Below are 24,349 nucleotides of genomic sequence, written 5' to 3' on the forward strand. Positions count from 1 at the left end.
TCCCTAAAGGGAGCAGCCAAAATAAGAAGATAAAGATATCATGCTTGTCTTGAGTTTCCCTCTGGAATACATACATAGACTTTGGGAGATGTAGAGTAATATTAAAGAGAAAATAAATATTAGTAAAGGTTATTGAAGATAATAAACAGTTGAGGCCTTTTTTTCATATTTATGTTCCTAAGTTGAAAGCATGCTAACTGTTTTATTTGGCTTTGTGTTTAGCAGGAAGAAGCATTTCATCACTGACTGCTGTTCATGAGAACATTGACACTCGGTACAGTCCGCTAACATTTGCGTGGAGTATACCCAGTCGCCGCTAAGTGGTGCTCTCCTCTCTAATCCGCTGTAACAAATCGTGATTGACAGCTGGCTTTGTCCCGCCTGCTTTGAGCGGCTGTCCAATCACGGATTACGTCACTTTGTTGTAGCGGAACTGAGCGCTCGAAAGGGAAACTGTCTGCCAGAAACCAACACAACAAGGTAAATTTTAACACGCTAATCCGCGTTTTACCATTTTTGTTTTAATATTTCAATGCATATGTAGTTTATTGGCTATCTGAATACGATGGTGGCATGTTTGAAGTCAATATAAAGCCTTAAAATGGACTGAGGCCTGAAGTCAGCGGTTAGATGAAGCCTGTCGGCGGCTAATTAGCCGCTAGCAGCCGAGCTAGCATGACACATTGAGCTTGAATAATAGGTAATGTTTACGTAAACAGTGAGCTTAAAGTCGGGCAGCTACCCAAAACTACAGTTATAATGTGTATCTTTAGCACTTTGTCTGACAGCTGATTTGATGTTTCGCCCCGGGTAAGCATATAAGCTTAATATCAGTGCACCCTAAATTTAACTACTTACTTCAGGACAACACATGACCCTTTAAGTCTCTGTAAGCGCCACTTTATGTTTTGGTTGATTTTTGTTTGAATAAATAGATCATCATCATCATCATCATCATTATTATTATTATTATTATTATTATTATTATTATTGTTGTTGTTGTTATTGTTATTTAATATTAACAAGTTTAAAATTGAGATCTTGAATCAGTACAGAATGACAGAGACGTTTCTGTTTACTGCTTTAGACTTGAAAGACGAATATTAATTTAATTTTAACAAAGAATGTAACAAAATTAACATGGTGATAGAAGTAAAACTTCAAGCAAGGAAACAATAATTTTTTAAAGACCCAATTTCTGGGCAAAGTCTGCCATTTTAAAGCAGTCAGGTTGACTGCTTGCTCTGTAGATGCAGCTTTTGTGCTGCTGAACAATTAAATTACAAATAATTATAGATAATGCTTGGAAATATACGCACGGATAGGTTTCAAGGTGGCTTCCAAGTGGTGAAGGAACTTTGCTTGAAGTAGTTTCATATTTAAATGCAAACTTTATGCACACAAGTTGATTCAAACAGTATTGTATTAATGACCTGAAAAGTTGCAGATTTATTTGTGACTTTGACCGAAAACTGTCAGCAAAGAAGGCTCTTATTTATGAATGTCAATTAGTGCTAAAATGTATTTGTGCTCCTTTTTCATGCAGAACAGTCAATTTAAATATATCCATAAAACAAACATGACAAAAATGGTTTAGTTCCCAGAGGTATTTATAACACTTTAAATATAATTTGTGGGGTACACTGCTTGTTTGACTAAACAAGCTATTTGAAGGTGTCACCCTTATCTCTGGTAGAGTGTGAACGACAGTTTCTCAAGGGTACACTGATAAACATGAAGTGAATATTAGTAAGCGCTAGTATTAGCCTTATTAAGGGAATATCAGTGTATTGGCAAGCACAAACTCACTTCCAACATTGTGTAAAATGTGACTAAAAACAGAATGGAATGATTTTAAAATCTCACAAACCCAGATTTTATTCACATGGAGACACTGTTTTATGAAAAATATCCGTTCATTTTTAATTTCATGTCAGAAACATGTTTCCATAAATTTGGTTTGGGAGCAATTAAAGGTTAAAAAAGTAAGCAGTATGAAGAAGAAACAGATGGAGGAACATTTTGTAACTAATTGGATTAATTGGCAAAAAGTCAGTAACATGATCTGTTGCCAAAAAACAAAAACTGCATCTACAAATTGGAGAATAGTTTCGGAGTAATGTACCTCGATAATAAAGTTGTTAAGACTTTGAGTATCTCATCATCTGCAGTCCACAACAATATTAAATGATTCAAAGTGCCCAAGGGACAATGTCGACAATCACTATTGGATGCCATTGCAATTTAGCCCCTCAAGCAACACTGCATTAAAAACAGACAGGATTATGTTATTCTGAAAATCACTGCATGGGTTCAGGAACACTTGTTGATATTACTGTCTTTTAACACACTTCAACATCACATCCACAAATGCAGATTAAAGCTCTATTATGCAAATAATAATCCATATGTGAACATGATCCAGAAACCTCATCTTCTCTGGGTCACAGCTCATTGAAAAGGGACTGAGGCAAATAGAAAACTGTTCTGAGGTCATATGAATTGAAATTCTTTTTGCAAAACGTGGACACTGTATCCTCTTGACTAAAGAGGAGAGGGATTATCTGGCTTTTTTTTTTTCTTCAAAAAAGTCCTTCCATAAATCAGTAAGACAATGTGAAACTGCATATCGCTGCTATGAAAACAGCGTGACTTCCTGGTCCGGGTGCTGAACTGGACTGCCTGCAATCCAGCTCTTTTGCTGACTGAAAACATTTGGAACACTATGAAAAAGAAGAACTTTTTTGAGACGTGTTGCTACTATCAAATTCAAAATGAGATAATAATGATAATTACCACCAATATGGGCCCATAATTCCACAGTTGGTTAATCTTTAATTTTCATATTCCGAACAAATGAAGCCAATTGACAGACTAATAGTTATGGCCTTACTTCTAAATAGTCTACTAGTGTTTTAACTCTCACAGATTTGATACGTAGATGATACTTAAAATGCTACAAAACTGTTTTTAACTGTTTTTAAAAAACAGTTAAAAACTCTTCTGTTCAAACAAGCCTTTTGTTGATCTACATATTTTATTTTATTTTATTTTATTTTTTTTACATTATTTACATTTGATCTTTTACATTGTATATAATGTCTATTGATTTTATTGTTTATTTTAATATTTTAATATTTGTGTACAGCGCTTTGTGATTGCCTGTCTGCGAAAAGCGCTTAATAAATAAAGTTTACTTACTTACTTACTAAAATTATAACACAAGTAATCTCAGGGGATTTCAGAATAGTAACTACCATATTTTTCGGACCATAAGACGCACTGGATTATAAGGTGCACTGTCGATGAACGGGTCTGCTTCCATACATAGGCGCACCGGATTATAAGGCGCATTAAGCGAAACAAGCGTTAGCATTCCAGCTTTACTGTTTATGTTATGCTAGCATAGCTGTGCCGCTAGCGATCATGTAGCACATCATTATATACCATCTAGCCCAACTTCAGTAACGCTACAAACGTCACTGCTGTTTAGTTTTCTGTCTTCACTTATGTTGGAAGTGATAGCAGAGCTGTACATTTTAATTTTTTCAGAAATCTCTCTGTCAGAACATGGTATATCTTGTTTAGGTGGAAACTAGCGAGCTAACTTCCTGATAATTTCTAACTCAGTTAAATGTAATAAATTCTGTTTTCATGGATGCCTGGATGTTAAACTTAACTGTTACACCCGGTAAAGCAGCAACACTGATCATTTTATTACAGAGGAAAGAATTTAGACAGTTTATAACTCTCGGTGATGCTGCAGTGTTCGTCTGACTTTGGGACCTGATGCGGACGGAGTTTTGTACCCAGATTACTCCGCGAGGCTCCTGACTATGGTAGCCATAATGCTCCAACAATCCATCAAGCTGTGCGGCTTCGTAGCTTAAGTCATTCTAAAACATTTTTTGACAGATTTTTGAGGACTGTGTACCACATAAAATCGGTTCGAGGTCCGTAAGCACAACCAGAATTCATACATAAGGCGCACTGTCAATTTTTGAGAAAGTTAAAGGATTTTAAGTGCGCCTTATAGTGCGGAAAATACGGTAGTTTAAAGTAAAGCACAACAATTTTCATTTGAGCAAGCACAGTAGGGGGTCTTATTAGCAGGAAGAAACCTCAGAGAGAACCAGACTGGTTCAGTGAGGGCTGCCATCTGTCTCTACTGGTTGGGGAAAGGGTAGAAAGAAAACATTAGCATTGAGAAACAGCAAACATGCTAATCAGGTTGGTGGGTCATTCAACGATAAATTCAGTGAGTGTCTCCCACCTGAGCCTCTCCGAATAAACAGATTCTTTTTTATTAATGACCATTCAATATTCTAAGAACATATGCTAAATTTACCTTCACACTATGAAAAAGTCTTTTTTTCAAGCCCTCAGTGGGTGAAAATTTGCACTGACATAAAGCATGTAGTTTGAGTAGCATCTAAAAATGAATCTGGTACCAAAATGTAGGTATATAGCTTTCATAGCTTGTTTTCACCAGCCAGATAGCTTACACAGTGGTATAACCCTTGAGAGTTTATCCAAAATGCACTTCCTGAAGTTTCTTTCTGGGTACCAGTGTTTGTTTCTGTTATTCTATGTGATAGACATTACATTGATACAGTTTAGTTATTTGAACAGTGATATATCCCATGATGATCCTCAAAGTTGGTTACAGAAGAAACTGTGCTAAACAAAAAATTGATTTTAGCCTTAGATGGTGACACTTGGAGTGGGTGTAAAGTTAATTTGGTTGCAGTTCTTCACTCGATGTTAAATTTGTTTTTCAGCCCAGAAAATTTCATGCTACAGCTCCTCCTGTACTTAAGAGATTATGAGGGCTCAAAAATGCTGTTAAAATGACACAAATCAATGTGTTTATATGCAGTGACCCTGGTCTAGACAGCAGTCAAACATAAAACATATGCAGCTCCCAAAGTTGCCTGCAGAAAGGTAAAGAGGACACAAACTCCACCTAACCAAAACAAGCAACTTTATTGTCACATCGTGATAATTTCTGTCCTCTGTCCATATGGTCTTAGTTAATCTAGAACCAAACATCTCATCAGTTATTTTCCTTTAAGTAGCTTTAAAATGATTTAAGCTTCTGTTCTTTGTTTTAGGTTTTTAGTATTTGCACAGGCTGTAACCTCTGTGTTTTTATGGCTCAGTTTGCCTCAGCATTTAATAAGAAGCTGACTATGTGAAGTGTCAAAACAAAAACTCAAGCCTTAGCAGTGGTTTGCAGTGACCTTCAGCATGTGTCTTGGTTGCGATGCAAAGTCTATAGCACAGGGAGCTGTTTAGTGAGTTCGGGGTATTAGAAAACAGTGGAAGCTTGCAGCTCCAAAATTCAATTTTGTATTTCTTCTGCTTGCAGTATAGACTTTTTATTATTTAATAAACTGTCTTAGTCACTTTGATTTTCTAGCTGTCCAAATATAGAGCTCCTCTCAGCAATAACAATAGCTAAAGAACTGAATGTTTTGAGTAGGACTTGTAATGCCTGAATATGGTAGGACAGGGACATTGTATTAACATTAATACACAATTAAAGTAAATGAATAGGCAAAATTAAGGATACGTTGTTAAAAAGAATAATACAGGCATTACCTAAGGTCTTTGTTAAAACCACGTATCTTAATTTGCAGCTGTCTGTCCATTTAAATTTATTCATGAATGACAGTGGGGTTTTTTCTGTTTTATTCATGTTTATTATATCACAGTATCTTGTGTCTGGACAGCTGCATCTCTCATATTGAGCAGATCAACAAATTCCTCATGCCACCTCTCACTGATATGCAGCCAGTTTTGGCCATCTTTTAAATTCAGTTGAGGTATACAGATGGATCCAGTTCAGCCTCACACTTCGAGCTTGATTTGACTTTTAGAAAGCCCTGAAAGTACGAGAGGCGGTGTTTCTTTAGCACGGTGTAGGTTAACTTGTTTGATTAAATCGCATGTCCACTCACCTTTTCAGCTCATCTGGGAATGTGCACTTTGGACCTCCTCAATGATGATGCGATGGGGCGACATACAGAAAATGTGCATCTAAATGTGTCCAATTTATGGGGATAAGATACTATATTGGTGCCATCAGCAGAAGCAGGCAGAGTAGTATTAGCACCACAATGGGTATCCAGACACTGTTGCATAAATTTTAGGAAGTGGCCTAAGGTAATGATGCCAGTATGATGCAACTGCAATAATTTAATCATGCATCTGTAATACCAACTTCCCTTGTGTCCCAGGATGTGTCTACTGGGATTAAGATCTTAAAATATCCCATCAGTTGCTCAGTTGAGGCTCATTTGAATCAGGAGGAAGTGGGATCAAACTGGCATACATTTAGATTTTTATAACTAGAGAATGTAAAGAAAACATTAAATATGACGGGTTAGATCGGGGTATGGTCCTGGATGTTTATTAGGTTGTTTGTTTTCTTTCCAGATTTTAAGTGTCTGCTTGAGGCGCAGATAGATTCATGTCAGTACTTAGGTAATTATTCTGGTGCTGCCTTCAGCCCAAAGTGCATTTGCATCGTATTTCTATTGAGGGAGTGGGCTGATGAATATACATGCCCTGCTTCACATTCGTTTCACTTGTTGCCTGCTTTGGTACTGCCCAGTTAAGCTGCTCTTTCAGTGTCTGAGGAGCTCTCCAGGCAGTTTGAGGGTTAAGTGCTTTGGTCAAGAGCCCTTGGCTGTTGGACATTAAATTAGAGTGAGTATTGTTCATTTATATAGATATATTTTCAACAAGTGCAGGGCTCGCAAAATTTCAAAATCCCTGGTAGCCCTTCGGGCAGGGACTCTTCAGTTTTTGGTAGCCCAAAATAAATTTAAGTAGCCCGAATAAAAAAAGAGAGCAATTTTTTGATTGATGTTTTGTTTCCTGTTTTGTTTCCGTATAATATTGTAACGGAAACAAAACATTAATCAAAAAATTGTTGAAACACAAATTACAACATTGTATAAAAATTACAATCATCAACTCAAATACTTGGTTCTAATTGAAAACAGCAATTTCTATGAACTTGTAAGAACTGTGTAGGACATGAATCAGTCTGTGTCAGATCCTGAATTTGAAATTTCCACTGAAGTCACGGGTAAGAGGCAAGTGGAACCAAGATCGAGGCCATTTGCTTTTTGAAGTTTGCAAAGACTGCTAAATTGTGCCAGTGGTAGTTCACTCTTTGCAACATAGTACGCTGTTCTAAACTGATTTTCAGGTTTATTTTTAGTATGTTATTTGCAATTGGTATTTGTTCTGGGAAAGATATTGCAGACTGAGCAATGCATTTCTTGCATTTCTCATGGGTTCTAATGGGGCCTTTCTTAAAATTACTGGTCCCAGTAACAAAGGCGCTTGTCGAATTAGAAATCGAGGGAAAACCAACAACACACCCGGCAGAACATTATGTTATTTACACGGGTGCACATGGTAAATGCTAAATGGCCTGTATTTATATAGCGCTTTTACTCGTCCCTAAGGACCCCAAAGCGCTTTACATATCCAGTCATCCACCCATTCACACACACATTCACACACTGGTGATGGCAGCTACATTGTAGCCACAGCCACCCTGGGGCGCACTGACAGAGGCAAGGCTGCCGGACACTGGCGCCACCGGGCCCTCTGACCACCACCAGTAGGCAACGGGTGAAGTGTCTTGCCCAAGGACACAACGACCGAGACTGTCCAAGCCGGGGCTCGAACCGGCAACCTTCCGATTACGAGGCGAACTCCCAACTCTTGAGCCACGATCGCCCACATAAGTGGTCCGCATGTGCGCATTCGCTGTCAAAATAAAAGACGCGCACCAGATAAGAAGTTGCAACGCGCGTTTGCGTCCATATAAAAGGCACTGTTTTTGTTCGCTAGAGTGGGATTTTCACGGCACATTCCGCACCACATCTCTGTGCGTTCATCATTTGTTTGAAGCCAGCTCACCTCCTGCAACCACTTTTCTGAGAATACGCGCTTCTTTTGTGGTTCGGACTCCTGATATTTCTTTGTAGGTGGAGGAACACCAAAGTAATTGCTTAAAGGAGCTTCTTCGACATCTTTAAGAGTTCTAAACAAATGTCTGTCTTCCTCCAGAAAATCTTATGTACCCAAACACGCGTTGCAACTTCTTATCTTGTGCACTCTTTTTATTTTGACAGCGAATGCGCACCTGCGGACCACTTATGTGCAGCCCTGGTTATTTAGCTCGTCATATTGCAGCCACAGAAATTCTTTTGCCCATGAAACCATAAAGCTGCACTTTCTTTTTTTTTTTTTTAATATATTCTTTATTTCTACAATATTACCTCATAAAGATGATTACAGGCATTAATTAACACAGTTTACAAGAGAAAAACGAAACAAAACGAGAAGAAAGAAAGACAGATAGAAAGAAAAAAAAAAGGAAAAAAAATTATATATATATATAAAAAATAAAAGGAGAAAGCTCTGTCGGGAGTAAACAATTAACTAAATTGGTGGTTTCAAGCTTTAAAGAGAAAATTCGGTTTATAGGTATTAACGTATTGGACCCACTTATCCCAGCACAGATGGAACCAGGCCATCCTGTCATTAACATGAGCTGTTACTTCCTCCATCCTATATATCTCTAACGTAATTTCCCACCATAATGACAAAGTCGGTATGTCTTGCGAGGACCATTTCTTTGTTATACATTTCTTACTTGCAACCAATAAAGCTCTTAACAGACATATGTCATTTTTGGACCAGTTCTGCGGTATACAGCCAAAAAAAATTGTCTTCATATCCTGAGGGAATGTACAGTTAAAAATGCCTTGTAATATACCATGAATGTCTTTCCAGTAAGTCCGTAGCACAGGACAGTCCCACATAATATGGGTGTGATGGGCTCCTTGGTATCCACAGTTTCGCCAGCACACGGGAGGATTCCCATCATAGTGAGCCTTTTGACATGGAGTGATAAAGAACCTTATCAGAGTTTTCCATCTGAACTCCCTCCAGCTTTTGGAGGAAGTACTCCTCCATTGCCATTCCCACATCTGAGTCCATTCTTCCCTAGAAATACACATCCCTCCCTCCTTTTCCCAAGCTGCACTTTCTTTTTGCCTTATAGTCTGATTTGTCATAACTTTTCCGTTTTGTGGTAAGCTTTTCTTTGGCTGTCACTTCTTCACCCTGACCTCTCTTATTTGGCTCAGCAGAACTAAAATATATATCCTGCTGCTTTTACACACACACACACACACACACACACACACAACGGTCAGCGATTCTCTGCGCGATCAACCTCTCATATGTTTAAGCTGCGGGAGATTTCACTTGTCATGTTTGCATAGTAAGCTAACGATTGATAAGACGATGTCAGAGGAATTCGTGCGCAAATGATCGTCACTCACCAATCAGTGCAGTCGCTCTCTATACACAGTTCACGCGATTGCAAAGTGAAAGCAAAAAACAAGCGCAAATTCAAACGCGATTTCAATATGTCACATATTGACAGTGGCTCATCGATGTCAATGACATAATTACCCAGCTACATTTCCGAAAGAATGCAAAAGCATTGACATATATTTTTCCTTCCTATGATAGCCCGACGGGCAGGGCAGAGATAGATTTTGGTAGCCCGACTGGAAAAATCGCTAGCCCCGGGACGTCGGGCTAGCGATTTTGCGAGCCCTGAAGTGACGAGTGGCTGCAAGGTTTGACAAGGGCATGGCATTGCACGCAGATGCTGTGGGGTCTGAGGCTTCATTAATAGACCATTGTAGTTCTTGTTCTTGTGTTTTTCAAAGATTTTGATATGATGTCCCCAGAGGGCTTTAATAAAGTGGCAGAGCTAAGGCAATAAGAGAGGATATCTCTTTGATTCTTATCGTGATTGCTCTGCAGCTCATCCTTGTCTCTGTAGTATCCTTGTCTCGTCTAACCTGCTAACTGTGTTTCTGGTACCTGTGTCCTCCCGGCATCAGATGGAGGTGGAGCAGCTCCTGTCTCTGTCAGGCTCAGCACTGGCCCAGGCTGTCAGCTCTCTGCTGGAGACCCCAGGCCTCTATGTTTTCTCTGACATCTTGGAGCTGCCTAATGTCAGAGAGGTAAATGCTCTTTCCTCACGCTTTATCCACACACTCTGCCCTTTGGGATATTGTCAGTCCTGGCATGAATGAAAATCATTATTAGTTAAGTCTTGTGTTTAAATGCACCATCAATAAATTCTTCCAAAACTAACTAAAGATACCAACAACACCACAGAGAACAACCACACTGATAATTTTATTGGAGCTGAAAGAATTTGCACCATTTTTAACTCAGTGGTGCCTCAGTGCTTGTTTGCTTTTTGGACCTGAAGGAGCTTTTGGATCCTGAAGTGATAATGATGTCAGACTTAACAAGTCAATTTCCTGAAGATATATAAACTGAAGATGAACTAGAGCCAAGCTGGTCCCACAAGATTATGCAGTAAGTCACTATAACCTTTAAGCTTAATCACTTAACCAGAAAAATGATTAAGCACAGTCTTATTTACAGTTTTGGCCAGGTAAATGGCAGACCTTCCTGTCTTAATGCTGCCCCCTGGTGGTGAGAGTTTAAGTTAAAAACTGCAGAGGGAAATTACAAAAATGTCCTTTAATGAATACAAGAAGAAGCTGATCAGCCAAACCAGTGGCTGCACAGCTTGTGTGTAGTATGATTGCAAGTGTTTACAAACTGAATCACATTTGCCATCCGTGCAAGTGGAAAAACACCACAGTTATGTTCCAGTGACTGAAATCAGAACTCACCCTCCGATCAACACAACAACACATAATAAGCATCGAGCTCCTGAAGGCACCATAAAGTGCAGGATAACACGTTACATACACACAGCTAATACCCTGTTTTTGAAGCGAAATGCTGCTTTTAAAGGAGAGTGTGATTTAGCAGAAACATTCATCCATTACTTAAGTTAAGCCGTGAAAAGGATGGAGAAAAAGCCAGACCAGCGGGAATATTTGCTAAGGATTTGAGACACCCTTTTTTAGGAGCTAAACAGATAAATTGCATTTGTCCTTATTTAATAAAGAACCATACCAAGGTGAAAAAAAATGAAGACAAGCAGTCCTAAAGAAATATAGCAGAGGACATTTTAACTAACAGATTGCAATAAAAAGACAAGAGAAAAAAGCTAAAGTTGAGATTTCTGAACAGTTCAGACAAAGTGATAAATACCACAGGAAATTAAAAATGTCGGTTTGGAGTCAGTTTAGACAGAAGAGCAACAATACAACAGCCTACACAAATATTTACCTCTGTGTTTTTTCCCCTCACTGTTTTTTAACTGTGCATCTATTTACACAATAATCTATTCCAAACATCCTGTGTGAGTTTATTCAGTTCTATTGTGATTTTCCTCTGGCAGGACAAAGACAAGTGTTCTCTTTTCATCAGACAATATTTGTATTTTTAACAGCAGTGAATATTTTCCTTTCCTCTTAGCTACTTTCCAGACATGCACAACACTCAAATCGACGTAGGCAATTACAGAAGTCAGACGAAGGGCCACTGCGGTCATTCCTTTCCCCCCTATAATTTCTGTTAAATTTAATAGATGGCCTCCAGTTATTTATAAGGACAGGGAAAATGGTTTGAAATGTGTTAGGGAAAATATTCTAAAACACTTCTTCAGTAAAGACTCAGAGAAGAGAAACACACAGAACTTCTTGCTAGCAAGGGCAGCCTCCAGACTGAGACTCGCACTAAGAAACTGCCCCAATCTTTATTTATACGTGTGTGTGTGTGTGTGTGTGTGTGTGTGTGTGTGTGTGTGTGTGTGTGTGTCCTGCTGATCAAAGGGTCATGAGAGCACAAAAGGTACATCCTTGGTCAGGAAAGGGGGTAGTCTCCCCCACCCTAGATAACATGGTGAGGAAGTCCAGCAGTTCATCTATATGTAAAGAAGCACTTAAACTAAAACAGACATAGCTACGTTAATCCTGCCGTAAAACAATAAAACAAGGTATGAGCTCTCATGCTTCCAGACGTGGGGGTGCATTCCTGGGATGCACCCCAAGCCTGCAGCCTGTTAGAGATCACACACAATTAATTATATGCCTCTAAGTATACATGGTTGAATATTTTCTAATACAAATAACTACATTCAGTATTCTACCATATGCAAACTTATATCACTAAAAGATTATACTGACTACTAAATACAATTTTCCATTGACAAAATGGAATAGGATTTCTGCAATAGAGCAGCTGGACATTAGCAAAGAAGAATTTCACCTGCCCTCTTTCTTTTTTTTTTTTTTAAGTTATATTAAAATATTTTTTTTAAACCATGGGGAAGCTGTGCATCAGGAGGTAGCGCAGGTTGTCTGCTAATTGCTAGTGGTTCGATCCCTGTCTCCTTTAACCTGCCTGTCAAAGTATCCTTGGGCAAGAAACTGACTGCAGAGTTGCCCTCATCCATCAGAGTGTAAGTGTGTGAACGATGAAAGCACTTGTATGAATGTGTGTGTTTCAGGTGGATGAGGCTTGGAGTAGCAAAGAGTGATCAGATTTAGTAGAAAAGCACTATGTTAGTACCCGACTGTTTAACATGCATGTTTTAGCCAGGTTTTTATTAATTAAAATATAATTGACACGTTTGTTTATTAAATGGCCACATAAGGTATAAGGTAACTGTACCAGGCGATCTTCCTTATCATGCTGTGTGTAGTCACCCGCCTAAGGCCAACTCTGAGCCAAGAAAAAACCCTGGTGAGGAAATGGATGGATGTGATTACTATTTAAATGTTAAGGACCAGGAAATATTAGACGGGGGTCATTCTGTGTCAGTTCATCATATGCCTCCCACCTGACCATCTCAGATTTGCCAGGGCAAAGATAGTCTCTTAATAGGAATTATGCTAAATTTCAGGTCCCTGCTGTCAGACGTTTTTCTGGCATCTTTTTTTGAGGGGATATTTTAAAGTTCATTTATCTAGAAAATTACTTGAGCTAGATTTTTCAGAGGAAATATCTGGTACCATGACGATATTAATATGGACTGTCGGGGGTGTAGCTTAAATTAACATAGAATGATGGCAGCTTGAAGTGTCATAAATACTTGGATGTCTAATCTCTGACAGCAGATTTGAAGGCTTGTAGAAACTACAAATTCTGGAAGGGGAGAGTAGAGGGCTGATAATTTGTTTATAGCTTCTCATACACAAGGCATATAATATTCTTTAAAAGATCGGGTGAATGGTTTCACTGATGTTCAAGCTTCAGTATAGGTGGAGAGGGAAAAAAAACACATTTTCATCCAACTTCAGTGTGACATTCCCCAGGTATGCCTCCATGTACCAAAATCCAAATTACCTTTTTTAGAAAGAGAAGGTTTCTGTTAATAATATATCAAAATTTGTGATGGTTTTCTGTCTCATTTTCTCAGTATGAGGTGTTTTCTTTCTTTTTTTTTGACACTCTTAAATTTATGTACGGGAGCCAAAGATTGTTTCAGAAGCCGAGCAACATGTTTTAATTTAATTTATGCACCTTCAGGGCCCAGCAGGAAGTTTTTTTTTCTAGCCAAGAAGAGAGGATGTGTGCTCAGTACCATAAGCACATGATTACAGGCAGGAGTTCCTGGTACACTGGATGCAGATATGTAATTAAGGAGGATGACATAAAAAGGCTGAGACTTCCATGAAGGAATTCAACTTTTAGTTACATTCTGCTATTGAAGATAACTTGTTTCATTAACGTTGATGATGCAAGCTATACAGGTAGCAGAATTCATGCATGTGAATGCATGTGGTGTTATATTATATTTCTTCAAATGAATTAAATGCTGTTGGTGTAGTATTTATAATTTCTTTGAAAAAAAATGTCATTAGCTGAATTACTGAGACTTTATGATCAAGTGATTGAAAATTATATCTTGGAAATACTTAAATAAGAATGTTAAAATGCACTTTTGAAGCCCGAGTATCTCTGTAGCCAATAATCTGATAAGGACAATCTCTCAAATTTTATCTCGGCTATTAAAAATGAAAGGCAGCGGGTGAAATTTAGGCCCTTTGTCTTAGATCCAGTAAATTTTAGAAATTGAATTTATTATAATCCTCAACTGCCATACATAAAGATGAGTATTTCAAAATTCATACTGGGACAAATTTTGATATGTTATTAGCAGAAATGTCCTCTTTCAAAAAAGGTAATTTAGATTTGGTACATCAGGTCATACCTGGGAAATATCACAGTGAAGTTGAATGAAAATGTGGTTTTGTTTTCCATATTCAAGCTTGAATATCAGTGAAACTATTCAGCTGATCTGGACTGATTTAAAGAATATTTTGTGTCTTGTATATGAGAAGCTATAAAGAAAATATAAGCCCCTACTTATCCCTACGTGAACTTGCAGTTTCTTCAGGACTCCAAATTGAAAGCGATTAGGCATCCAAATATTTATGATGCTTCAAACATCCATCATTCTTTGTTAACCTGAGCTTCACTCCTGAGAGTCAGAGAGTCAGCACCAGATATTTACACTGAAATATTTGAAGGACACAGCTCAAGTAATTTTCTAGAATTTTAAAGTTGCCGCTCAAAAATTATGCTATAAAACATCTAAAACCTTTCATAACTTAAAGTATTTTTTCTGCAAAAATTAATGTCACTAGGGAGCTGAAATCCAGCATAATTCCTGCTAAATAGTGCATCTTTACCTGGAATCTTTTCAGGCAAAACTGTGAAACTGTCATGTGGGAACTTCTTTTTTTATTATAAACTGAGATGGAATGACCCACAGATCGCCAGAGATGGATTTTGGAGCCTGGTATGAATGCAGAATAGTCCTAACACATTTGAATATACCCATCAGGTCTTTTTTTGTGTTTCTTTCTTTTTTACTGACTCACAGAAACACCTCTGCTCTGTCCATGGATAAAATGCCGTTGAATAGCTCTTACGTAGAGAGTCTCATTACTTACAATATTCTGCCACATCATTTTCTCTTTCATCTTCTCTCCAAACCACAGCTGGAGAATGGTCCTCATGCACCGGTGTACCAGCTCCTGAACCTCTTTGCCTATGGAACCTACTGCGACTACAAAGGTATTGCAGCGGCAGCACAATGTAAATAAGTAATAGGGTGGCCCTGCAACTCTTTTATTATGAGCCGTATTTCTTTGCTTCAAGGCAGGCACCTTGACACAGAGGCTTTAAACACCCTCACCTGAAATGCTGCAGGCAGGTGGTTCATGGATAAAAATTGCTGGAGCCTATTTAGACTGATGATTGTCTGTGTCACAAACAGACTGTAAACAAATCTTTTCCAACTTAAATTGCTTTCTGCGTAACACACCAGGAAGCTTCAAGTAGAAGTGGAATCCTAATTATGACTAATTATGTACTGAAGATCAACCAATAGCCTGGAAAAAAAGATTGTAGCCTACTTTATTGTTCTTTCCCTTTTGAGACTTGCCGCCAGGGAGCACATTTACTTTCATAGAGCTGTGTAGTGGATCCCTTAGAGGAGCTGTCAGAGCTGCCGTCTCAGGGGGCGTGAGTCCTGTCACCAGGGTAGCGAGTCAGCAGGAGGCACAGTTGCAGGAAATGGACTTCCTCCCGACTCTGTTCTCTGACTGCTTAAACAGCTCCACACTCACCTTCACCTTGCTGTGTTACATTACACCTCATAGTAATAAGTTTTGCTTCTATTATGTGTGGCTGTTTGACCCTCTGTAAAGTAACACTTACACACTGTTCTGGTAAATGTTTCCCATTGTGTTTCTATTTGTTTTTTTGTGTATTATTATTCTCGTCTGCTGCTGCAGAGAGAGCAGCCTCACTTCCCGAGCTGACCCCGGCACAGAGAAACAAACTCCGTCATCTGTCAATCATCAGCTTGGCTTCCAACCTCAAGGTACAGGTCCATTATTCTCTCGTCCAGGTTTTACATAAAAGTGCAGATGAGCTGTGGTGTTGTATTGATTTTTGTTTTCTTTGTCTCAATCTTAGAAAATAAATTTGCTGCAGGCGTCATAAAGCAAGCCCTGATATAAATGATATGTGGGCAATTCTGCTTTTAGATGGCTTTGCTATTTTCCTCGGGCTCATAATCAGATTTTTTTTTTCTCTTTTTCTTTTTAACACTCGTGTGAGGTTGGCTGTGATCCTAAGCTTGTGGCTGTAAATATATCAGCTAAATTTGGAGGAAAACAACAGACGAGCCTCTTAATTTCTCAAGAAAAGTTACCAGCACAACTTGTACCCTTCGTGTCATTTGAAATTTCAGTGCCAGCACTCCATGTCCACGATAAAGTATTCATCTTATGTGGTTTGTTACAGCATCTCTCCACTGTCCTGCACCTCTCCTTGTGCCCTTTTCTTTTCTCTGCTCCTGATAAATAATAGATTCATTATTCTCACCAGTGCTGTCTTTTTTTTTTTCTTCCTCCTCTAACTTAATATCTGTGTCCGTTAACATCCCTCTTTTCACTCCTGCCCCCTTGTTTTTCTCCTTAATGTGTCACCGCTCTCCCTACATGTGGGTTTGAACTCACTAATTGCCCAGTGAAGGATTGTAAAGATTTAAGCTCCTTTCATCTTCCTCTGGCAGTGACATTTACACAAATGAGCGTTTTCACTGTAACATTTTTTTTTAGTCATTTTCCATCAGAGCACTGAAGTGGAATCAAATTAGCTGCCTGCTTACCTACACTTTCCTCTTCTCTTTATTTTCCCCTCAGTGCCTGCCGTACTCGCTGCTCCTGCAACAGCTCGATTTGAAGAACGTGCGGGAACTCGAGGACCTGCTGATTGAAGCTGTTTACTGCGACATCATCCAGGGGAAACTGGATCAGAGGAACCAGCAGGTGGAGGTAGACTGCAGCGTGGGTCGCGACCTCGGCCCTAATGAGCTGCCAAACATAATCAACACGCTGCAGGAGTGGTCAGTATCACCTCTAAGTGTCTGTGGACACACTTTAGATTTATGTCTCAATTATCTGTTTTTCTTACTCCGTGCTTTTGTTCTCTCTCAGGTGTGCAGGTTGTGAGGCAGTTCTGTGTGGTATTGAGGAGCAAGTCTCGAGGGCAAACCAATACAGAGAGAGCCAGTTAAAGGTCAAAGTCCAAGTGGAAACAGAAGTAAGTCCTTCCTCCCTTCAGTCTTCAGTTCTGTCTCTTTTCCGCTTGGCTACTATCTCCCCTTTTTTCCCTACCAGCCATTTGTGGTATTCTAGTTTCACCCTGACTGCATATTTCGTTATTTGCAACCTCATTTCTGTAATCAGTCTGTAATCAGTGGGAATGCGATTAACAATTTCATAACAGCCATTTAAAGTGATTTCTTTTCTAATGCACTTTGTGTCAGTAAAAACCTGCAGTCCCTTAAATGTCCAGCTGATGTTAAACTAAACATTTTTATTCTCTGTTAGCGCAGCTCTGTGAATTGCTTGGTGGGGTTAAAAAATAGAAAAGATAATGAATGCATTTTTATTTTACATTTTTTCGAGATTTGCATTAAATTGACTGACATGAAGCCACGGTGCAAGTTTGTTTACTTTTCTCATGTTCCCTTCATCAACACTCAGGCAGCCTGCTAGATGCTGTCAGTCACACAGGCACTGACACACCCCTCTATTATTAGTATTCATGCCAGATTTAGACAGTAAATTCACTGATGATGTGTGATTGCTCCAACTAGCTCGAGCTTGACAAATCAAGTGGGCATCTTCCAAGGTTAAAGCTGTCTTAGTACAAAACTCCCTCTCCGTGCAAGAGAGCAGCTCAGCAAGGTTAAAGTCCTGTCTGTGGAAAAGGGGCCGAAGCCTCACGTAAACTTTTCACTGCAAATTTGCATGGAAAAGTGAGAGGGGACTTTCAAAGGCATTCATGGGCAGTGTGAACAGGAACAGATGCAGCTATGCAAACATGTTTTTGTATTCATGTAGGTACCTCACTGTTGTTTTAATGTAGACTTACAGATATTTGCAGACTCATTGGGGGTAACTAGAATAGTTTTACATGTTCACTAAACAAACTGTACATGTGTCATATGTAAATGGACCAATAATAACATAGTACTCCTTTACTCCATCTGAGCACTCAAATCCCTTTTACATTAAAACTACATTCAAGCAGCAGAGGCTTTGAGAGCTTTCTAATCATAAAACACATCATCTGACTGTATGTGGCAGTCTGGGCTTTAGTGTCTTGTCCAAGGACACTTCAACAGGTGAAATGGAAGAGCCCGGGATTGAATTTTTGACCTTCTGTTGACCCGCTGGGTGACATTTGCCACTCCCCTTTCACATCTGTCCATACTCTGAAACCTGGCCAGTCTCCCCAATTAGGAATTACTTACCAAATCAACATTTCTTCGCTTTCGTCGTGCCAGCGAGCCGCTCTCTTGGCACAGACGTACCCTTTTACAAGCGTTCGTTTGCTCACAAAGAGTTAAGCTGCATCAAGCCCTCAAAGTGTTCTTAAAGTGAAAGTGTTCTCAGTGTACTTTAACTATAAGATGACCTTTGAAAGTGTTGACTTTAGTATGGATGAGACAACACCACTGTTTCTGCCACTGCTGCATATTTAGATGTGGCTGCTTTATATGAGGCTGTTCTTATATCTATAGAAAACAGTTCATGCAACGATAGGAAAATTAGTTTGATAAAAGCTTTACATACAAAATATAAACAATGTTCACAAGTGTTCGATGTGTTGCCCCTCTGGACTCACAGCATGCGTCAATACGATAAATAAACCACGATAATTCTTTCTCATACACCCTGTATGTATCGGTGGCAGTGGGAATAATCTCTATTCCCGTTGACACCATCAGGGTTATGAGGGGCGCTGGAGCCTATCCCAGCTGTCACGGGGCAAGAGGCGAGGAACGACCTGGACAGGTCACCACAGGATGTCTGTCACAGGGTCAACACATAGAGACAGACAACCATGGATAACGTGCCAAAAATGAATGAATGTGTATTCTCTTTCCATGCTTGGTCTCTTTTTTTTTTCTCTTGAAAAGGTCTTAAAACATCCTAAATTCAACTTGCTTCTACCTGCAGTTCACATGAGTGGACTCGGACTGCTTAAGTTAACAGCGTTTTCATAAGATTAACTAAATGCATTCCTCTGAGAGATTAACATGTAAATATGGACAATATCGCAGCTTATACATTGCCGTTAACTTTTCTGAATTGTGGTTTTGTTACATCACTGTCGTTATAAAATCAGGATTTAGCAGTGCAGCAGCTCGGATAATGGCTTGTCAGTTAAGGCTGCTTAACATCAGTATAATGGGACGTGTTTGTGTCACTATTTCATGCTTGTCCTGTTGTCTGACAAGAGAAAAATAGAGGTATGTAAATGAGAACTGCTTTATTGGGAACTCGGCTCTTTTAAAATACAGTTTATGGAAGCAGAGAGAGTAACAGAAGAAGTAAACAACACTGCAGTGTTAGCCACATTTGCCGTGCACTGTGCTGACAATTATTACATGCGGTTAAACTGCTCGAGATGTAACATTTTATATTTAAGTGCAGAAGAAGAAACATAATAAAATAGCACAACAAAGAAAAGAAGAAACAAGAAAACAAATTGCAACCTTATAGAAAACAAATCATCCAATAAATCACTCCACTAAAAGAAGAGATGAAGAAAACTGATTGAATTACTGAAAGCATAAGTAATCTGGTTTGAGGTGACAAAGCAAAGCATGTTTGAAGAAGTGAAAAGATGGCAAGGAGTGGATATTTAAAGGTAACTTATTACAATCAGTGGAATATAAAAGCTTTTATAAGTTTCCTTTGATACAAAATCTACTTTAAAGCTTCTAAATGCAGGCTGTTCCCTCCAGAAGTCATCCACGGGCTCTTCATTACCTTAGAAGACACAGATAACCTCTCCCCGAATTTAAAGTGATTGATTTATCAGCTGAATCGCTCTGAATCCCATTGTTTACAGCTGGTTGCTAGTGGATGTTACAGGTTCTGGTTCAGGATAAATGAGCATCTTGTGTTGCGGTCATTTCGGCAGTCATCTCTACAAGTCTCTGAATTTGGTTCTCTCCACCTGTCCCACTTGAAGAGTCGGGAGAACTGGAGCCTGTCATAGGTTGTCGTAGGAGAGGGGTTTGGTACCTCCTGGTCAGGCCTAAGAACTCACTGTCCATTGCCTCTCACCATCACATCCATTTGTATATCTTCTTGTCCTTAGCGGGCGACCAGCGGCGGTGGTCTGCCGCGCAACCAGTACGCTCCTGTAGGTGCCGCAGGTTCTCTTGCTTGACCAACGATTATCTTCCACGCTTTTCGATCTAAGGCGATGGTTCTTGCCTGCTCGAGGTCAAGTCGAAGGGCCTTCAAATCATCCTGGATTTGTTTCATCCATGTCTTCTTTGGTGCATTTCGATGCACCCTCCAATCGGTGGGGCGGGTCAACCAGAGTAGGCCATGGGGGTAGCGGCTCGGGTCCATTCGACAAATGTGGCCAAACCAAAGGAGTCGGCGGCGCTGGATTAGGTCGCCGATCGTTGGTTGGCTGCCGCAGCTGGTGAGGATGGTGTCATTCGAATGACGGTCGCGAAGGGAAACGCCGAGAATGCATCTAAGGCAACGCATTTGGAAAACTTTGAGCTTGCTCAGGTCGTGTTTGAGCATTGTCCACGTCTCTGCGCCGTAAAGTAGAATGGGCAGGGTTCAGTAAAGGCGGATCTTTGTCGCCAATGAGATGTTGTTCTTCTTCCAGACGCACCAGCGCAGGGAAGCGAATGCTGCCGCCGCCTGCCCGATTCTGGAGCATATCTCCGCTGATGATGCCACTTTCTTCTCCTCGACGAGGGACCCCAGATATTGAAATTGTTGGACTTGTTTGATCTGCACACCATCAAGGTGGATGATCGTTGGTGAGCCGTCGGTGGTCAGGACTTTGGTCTTCTCAGCGTTAACCTTGAGGCCGTACAGTTTGGAGTGCCGGGCGATGTCATAGAGGATGTGAGTTGCCTCGGTGTCGTCTTCGGCAAAAATGGCGCTATCGTCAGCGAACATTAGATAGGTGATAAATCGGTCAGTCGAGGCTTGGACTCCGCGGCAGCCCTTGAATGCTTCCGTTTGTATATGGCCCTTTAGACTAATGTGGGACCGAGGCAGTTGTTCATTCTTATCTACAGTGATGTAGATAAGTAACAGGAAGAAAAAAATCCTCAACTACAAAAGAGACTTTTCAGCTACACGTTTTCTGAGGAAGAAAAACCTGTTATTAAGCATTTGTTTTTTGTGCGTCAACTGTGATGTCACCACAGTCCTGTGATCGTTGACACTTCTTGGTTCAGGTGCACCTGACACAATGCAGTTGTCACTTGCATGTTCTCAGCATCAGTGCTGTTATGGGAATAGAAGAAGTTAAAGTAGGAAGCAAGCTTTCAAGCTGTTGCAGCATCTCCTACTCTGTAATCAGACCATCTCTGAGCTCCTGTACTGTTATATCATTGAAATGGCGCTAAAGAAAGAAACGGTCATACACTCTGGTGTCCAACACGGCCAGTACACCAGCCTACAAAATTCAGCACGCGACCATAAAAGGATAATTAGAGTGGAGTTTGGTTTTTGTAACTTTTTACATGCACAAAAAAAACAAGATCTGCTCCCTGACGTGTGTTTGTCCGCTTGTGTAGATCCTTTTCTTCATTCTGGGTGTGCAGCCGACAAAGACATGTAGCAGTGACGCTGTACGTAGGTAGAATGCTGATTGGTTGAAAGTTTGGCTTGAACAGGACAGCAGAGTTCAGCGCAATGGGGAAAGAAGATGGGAAAAATATCAAAGACCAAACAATCAGCACGAGACACACAGACAGCAGCCGCAGTGGACCGTCTTAATCATTTTTAACTCAGTTTCACTTCACTACAAAGAAGTTCTTTGTCTGTTATGACTGCTGTCTTCTCCACAGCAGGCTGAAGGACCAACAGCAGCCCAGACACAAGAGTTTTACGTTACCAGTTGTTCTAAATATTTTTGACATGGCCTCCTGGTGTCACTAACACAAGAGGACACCCACGCTCGTCCCTTTAATTTTCAGTTTTTACCCTCTCTCTTCACTTCTCCACCAGGTCTCAAATCTACAGAAGACGTTAAAGGCCAGCGCCGCGTCTCCATCGTCAGGCCCCGCTCCAGCTGGAGCCGCCTCCAATCAGGACGCAGACCAACCCGCCGAGCCACGAGACCCCGCTTCCTCTCAGGAACCGAGACAACCAGGCAAAAAGAGCTCAAAGGTGAAAGGGTGAGTGGCGTCCCGCTGTGTTTGTAGTGGTTGCACGTAGCGGGCAGCAGAGTATTTTGAGTGAGCTGCTTTCATATTTATTTATTTTATTATACAAAAGCACCCACCAGGAGTTTGCATAGAAATTGCATTTATTGTTTTCATGGCTAAATATTTTACAGATTGAGCGCATTTTATTCAAATTGGTTGGTACGCTTTTAAATGAAGTTTCTGTTGAGGTTCTTCCCTCCCCCATCCAAATAAGAAATTCATTTTTACAAGTCACAAAATTGGAACAGAAAGCTTCATATGGAGGTTTTTTCCATTACGTTTGTTTTATCGCTGCACCTCCTTTTGTTCTTTGAAGCACTTTGTAACTGTGATTTTTGAAAGGTGCTTCATAAATACGTATATCCCTACTTATAAGCATGAAACTATAAAGACTACTTCAAACACTAAATTAAAGCCATTAGTCCGGGTTTCTTGTAGAGAGCAAAACGTTAATTCAGCCGAGAACCACCGTGTTTCCATTTTTCTAATAAACAGTAAAAAGCCAGCTGCTGCTGTAAGTGGCTTGTCTGTGCAGAGCGTGTGTCTGCATGAAGTAGCTTTATTATCAGATGCACATTAGTGTTTTGCAGCGGTACCATAACCCCGCTATCAGGAACTCTCTTTCTGTTCTGCTTCCATCCGGCCTAATTACCAGTGGCTAATTTCACATCTGTCCTGGATTGTAAAATGTCAGTGGATATACAAACGCCCCGCGTGTTTCCTTCCTGAAAGAACCATTTCCCCCCTCCAGTGACCGGCCGAGATGCTTTGCTTGGCTGCTGTTTATGTTGTTCTTGTCAAACAGAGAGCAGTGATTATTTTCTGGCTGCCTGTCACATTTTGACGAAGCATAGAGCCCTGTAATTTCCATCACTCAGCACCACACATCATTCAAATGAAGATCCACTCAGTGTTTTAAAATCCAAATTAATGATAGCTTAACCTCAATCCTCAAATGAAAACAAGTTTTGACACCATTTCTTTATGAAGCTATTTAAAGGATGGGACTGATACTGCAGCTGTTATTATTAGAAATCTGCTCTTTGCCGAAATATGCAGAAGAAGAAAATCCACTGTGATCAGTGCCACTGCGAAAAAAACAAAACTGTAAATACTGGTGTTGGGAATTTTAGCATAAAGACACTTTTGCACCCAGGTTGCATCAGTAATTTGTTGCTTCAGTAGAGCAAGCAGAAAGTAAAAATGTAAGTCATCAAATTATTTAAATAAAAAAAAGAAACACCAGCTGAGTTTTGTATTTGTTTTCTGTCCAGGCTGCGAGGCAGCGGCAAGATCTGGTCCAAGTCCAACTGAGGACGAAGGGACAGCGGCACTGATGGACACTCACTAATCAACGGGCACACACGGTGTTGACAAAAACAAACATTTAAATAAATAAATAAAATGTGATCACAGTTCATTTACCACAGAACAACCAGGGAGCTTCACGGGAACTTTTTCTTCTAACCAAATCTCACCCTGACGGATTGAGAACCACACACGGAGCTGATGGATAAAGCAGGCGTGACATCCTCTCCTGCAGTCGTTAACGGGCGGACTGTTTGTGTAAATACACTGAGACAGAGCAGTCTGCAGCAGGAGTCAGTTGCCTTTGACCAGAAACAGGATCAGTGTATTTGACGCCTGTTTGTTTGTGTATGCGTGTGTGTGTGCATGCGCGAGTGTGTGTGTGTTTGTGTGTGTGTGTGTGTGCATTTTTTTGGTCTAAATTGTTCTCTTGGTTTAGTTTAATTCTATGTTGCTTTGTATTATTTGTCTCTCTCGCTCGCTTCTGAGGTGAGACGTGTAAAAAAGGAAAAAAAATCTGAATATAAATTGTTGGAAAATAAAACGAAGCCCTGTACTTGTCTCGACTGTCTCATTAATGTCACTGTCACTTCTTTTATTAAATGCGCTTCAGAGTCTAACTCCGGAGGGTGCGCTGCTAAATGTTAACTCGCAGAAGGGGGCTACCCGTTAGGAGGTCAAGCCATTAATTAGGGCATGTCCCCAAAGAGACTAATGTATTATAGAGCTGAGGCTTCCCCTGTGCACTACCAGCATGGCTACACATACACAGAC

General features: G+C 40.1%; 1 protein-coding gene across 2 annotated transcripts; it reads left to right on the top strand.

Moving 5' to 3' along the window:
- The first annotated feature begins 397 nt into the window (after positions 1–397).
- Positions 398–24,136, top strand: cops7a (COP9 constitutive photomorphogenic homolog subunit 7A). Of its 2 annotated transcripts, none has more exons than XM_085471690.1 (8): positions 398–480; positions 9,951–10,073; positions 14,988–15,063; positions 15,786–15,874; positions 16,701–16,903; positions 16,995–17,100; positions 22,068–22,237; positions 23,542–24,136. In XM_085471690.1, exons 2-8 carry the CDS (start codon positions 9,951–9,953, stop codon positions 23,579–23,581), a joined length of 807 nt encoding a protein of 268 aa, XP_085327816.1. In that variant the 5' UTR covers positions 398–480; the 3' UTR covers positions 23,582–24,136. The 2 variants fall into 2 exon arrangements, with proteins under 2 accessions (XP_085327816.1, XP_085327815.1); XM_085471689.1 differs by having other exon boundaries at positions 22,068–22,229.
- Positions 24,137–24,349: the final 213 nt, after the last annotated feature.

Source organism: Copadichromis virginalis, linkage group LG11 (assembly GCF_057382275.1).
Source record: "Copadichromis virginalis isolate Kocher_CV1m ecotype Utaka linkage group LG11, C_Virginalis_male_GT1.1, whole genome shotgun sequence".
Classification (NCBI taxonomy): domain Eukaryota; kingdom Metazoa; phylum Chordata; class Actinopteri; order Cichliformes; family Cichlidae; genus Copadichromis; species Copadichromis virginalis.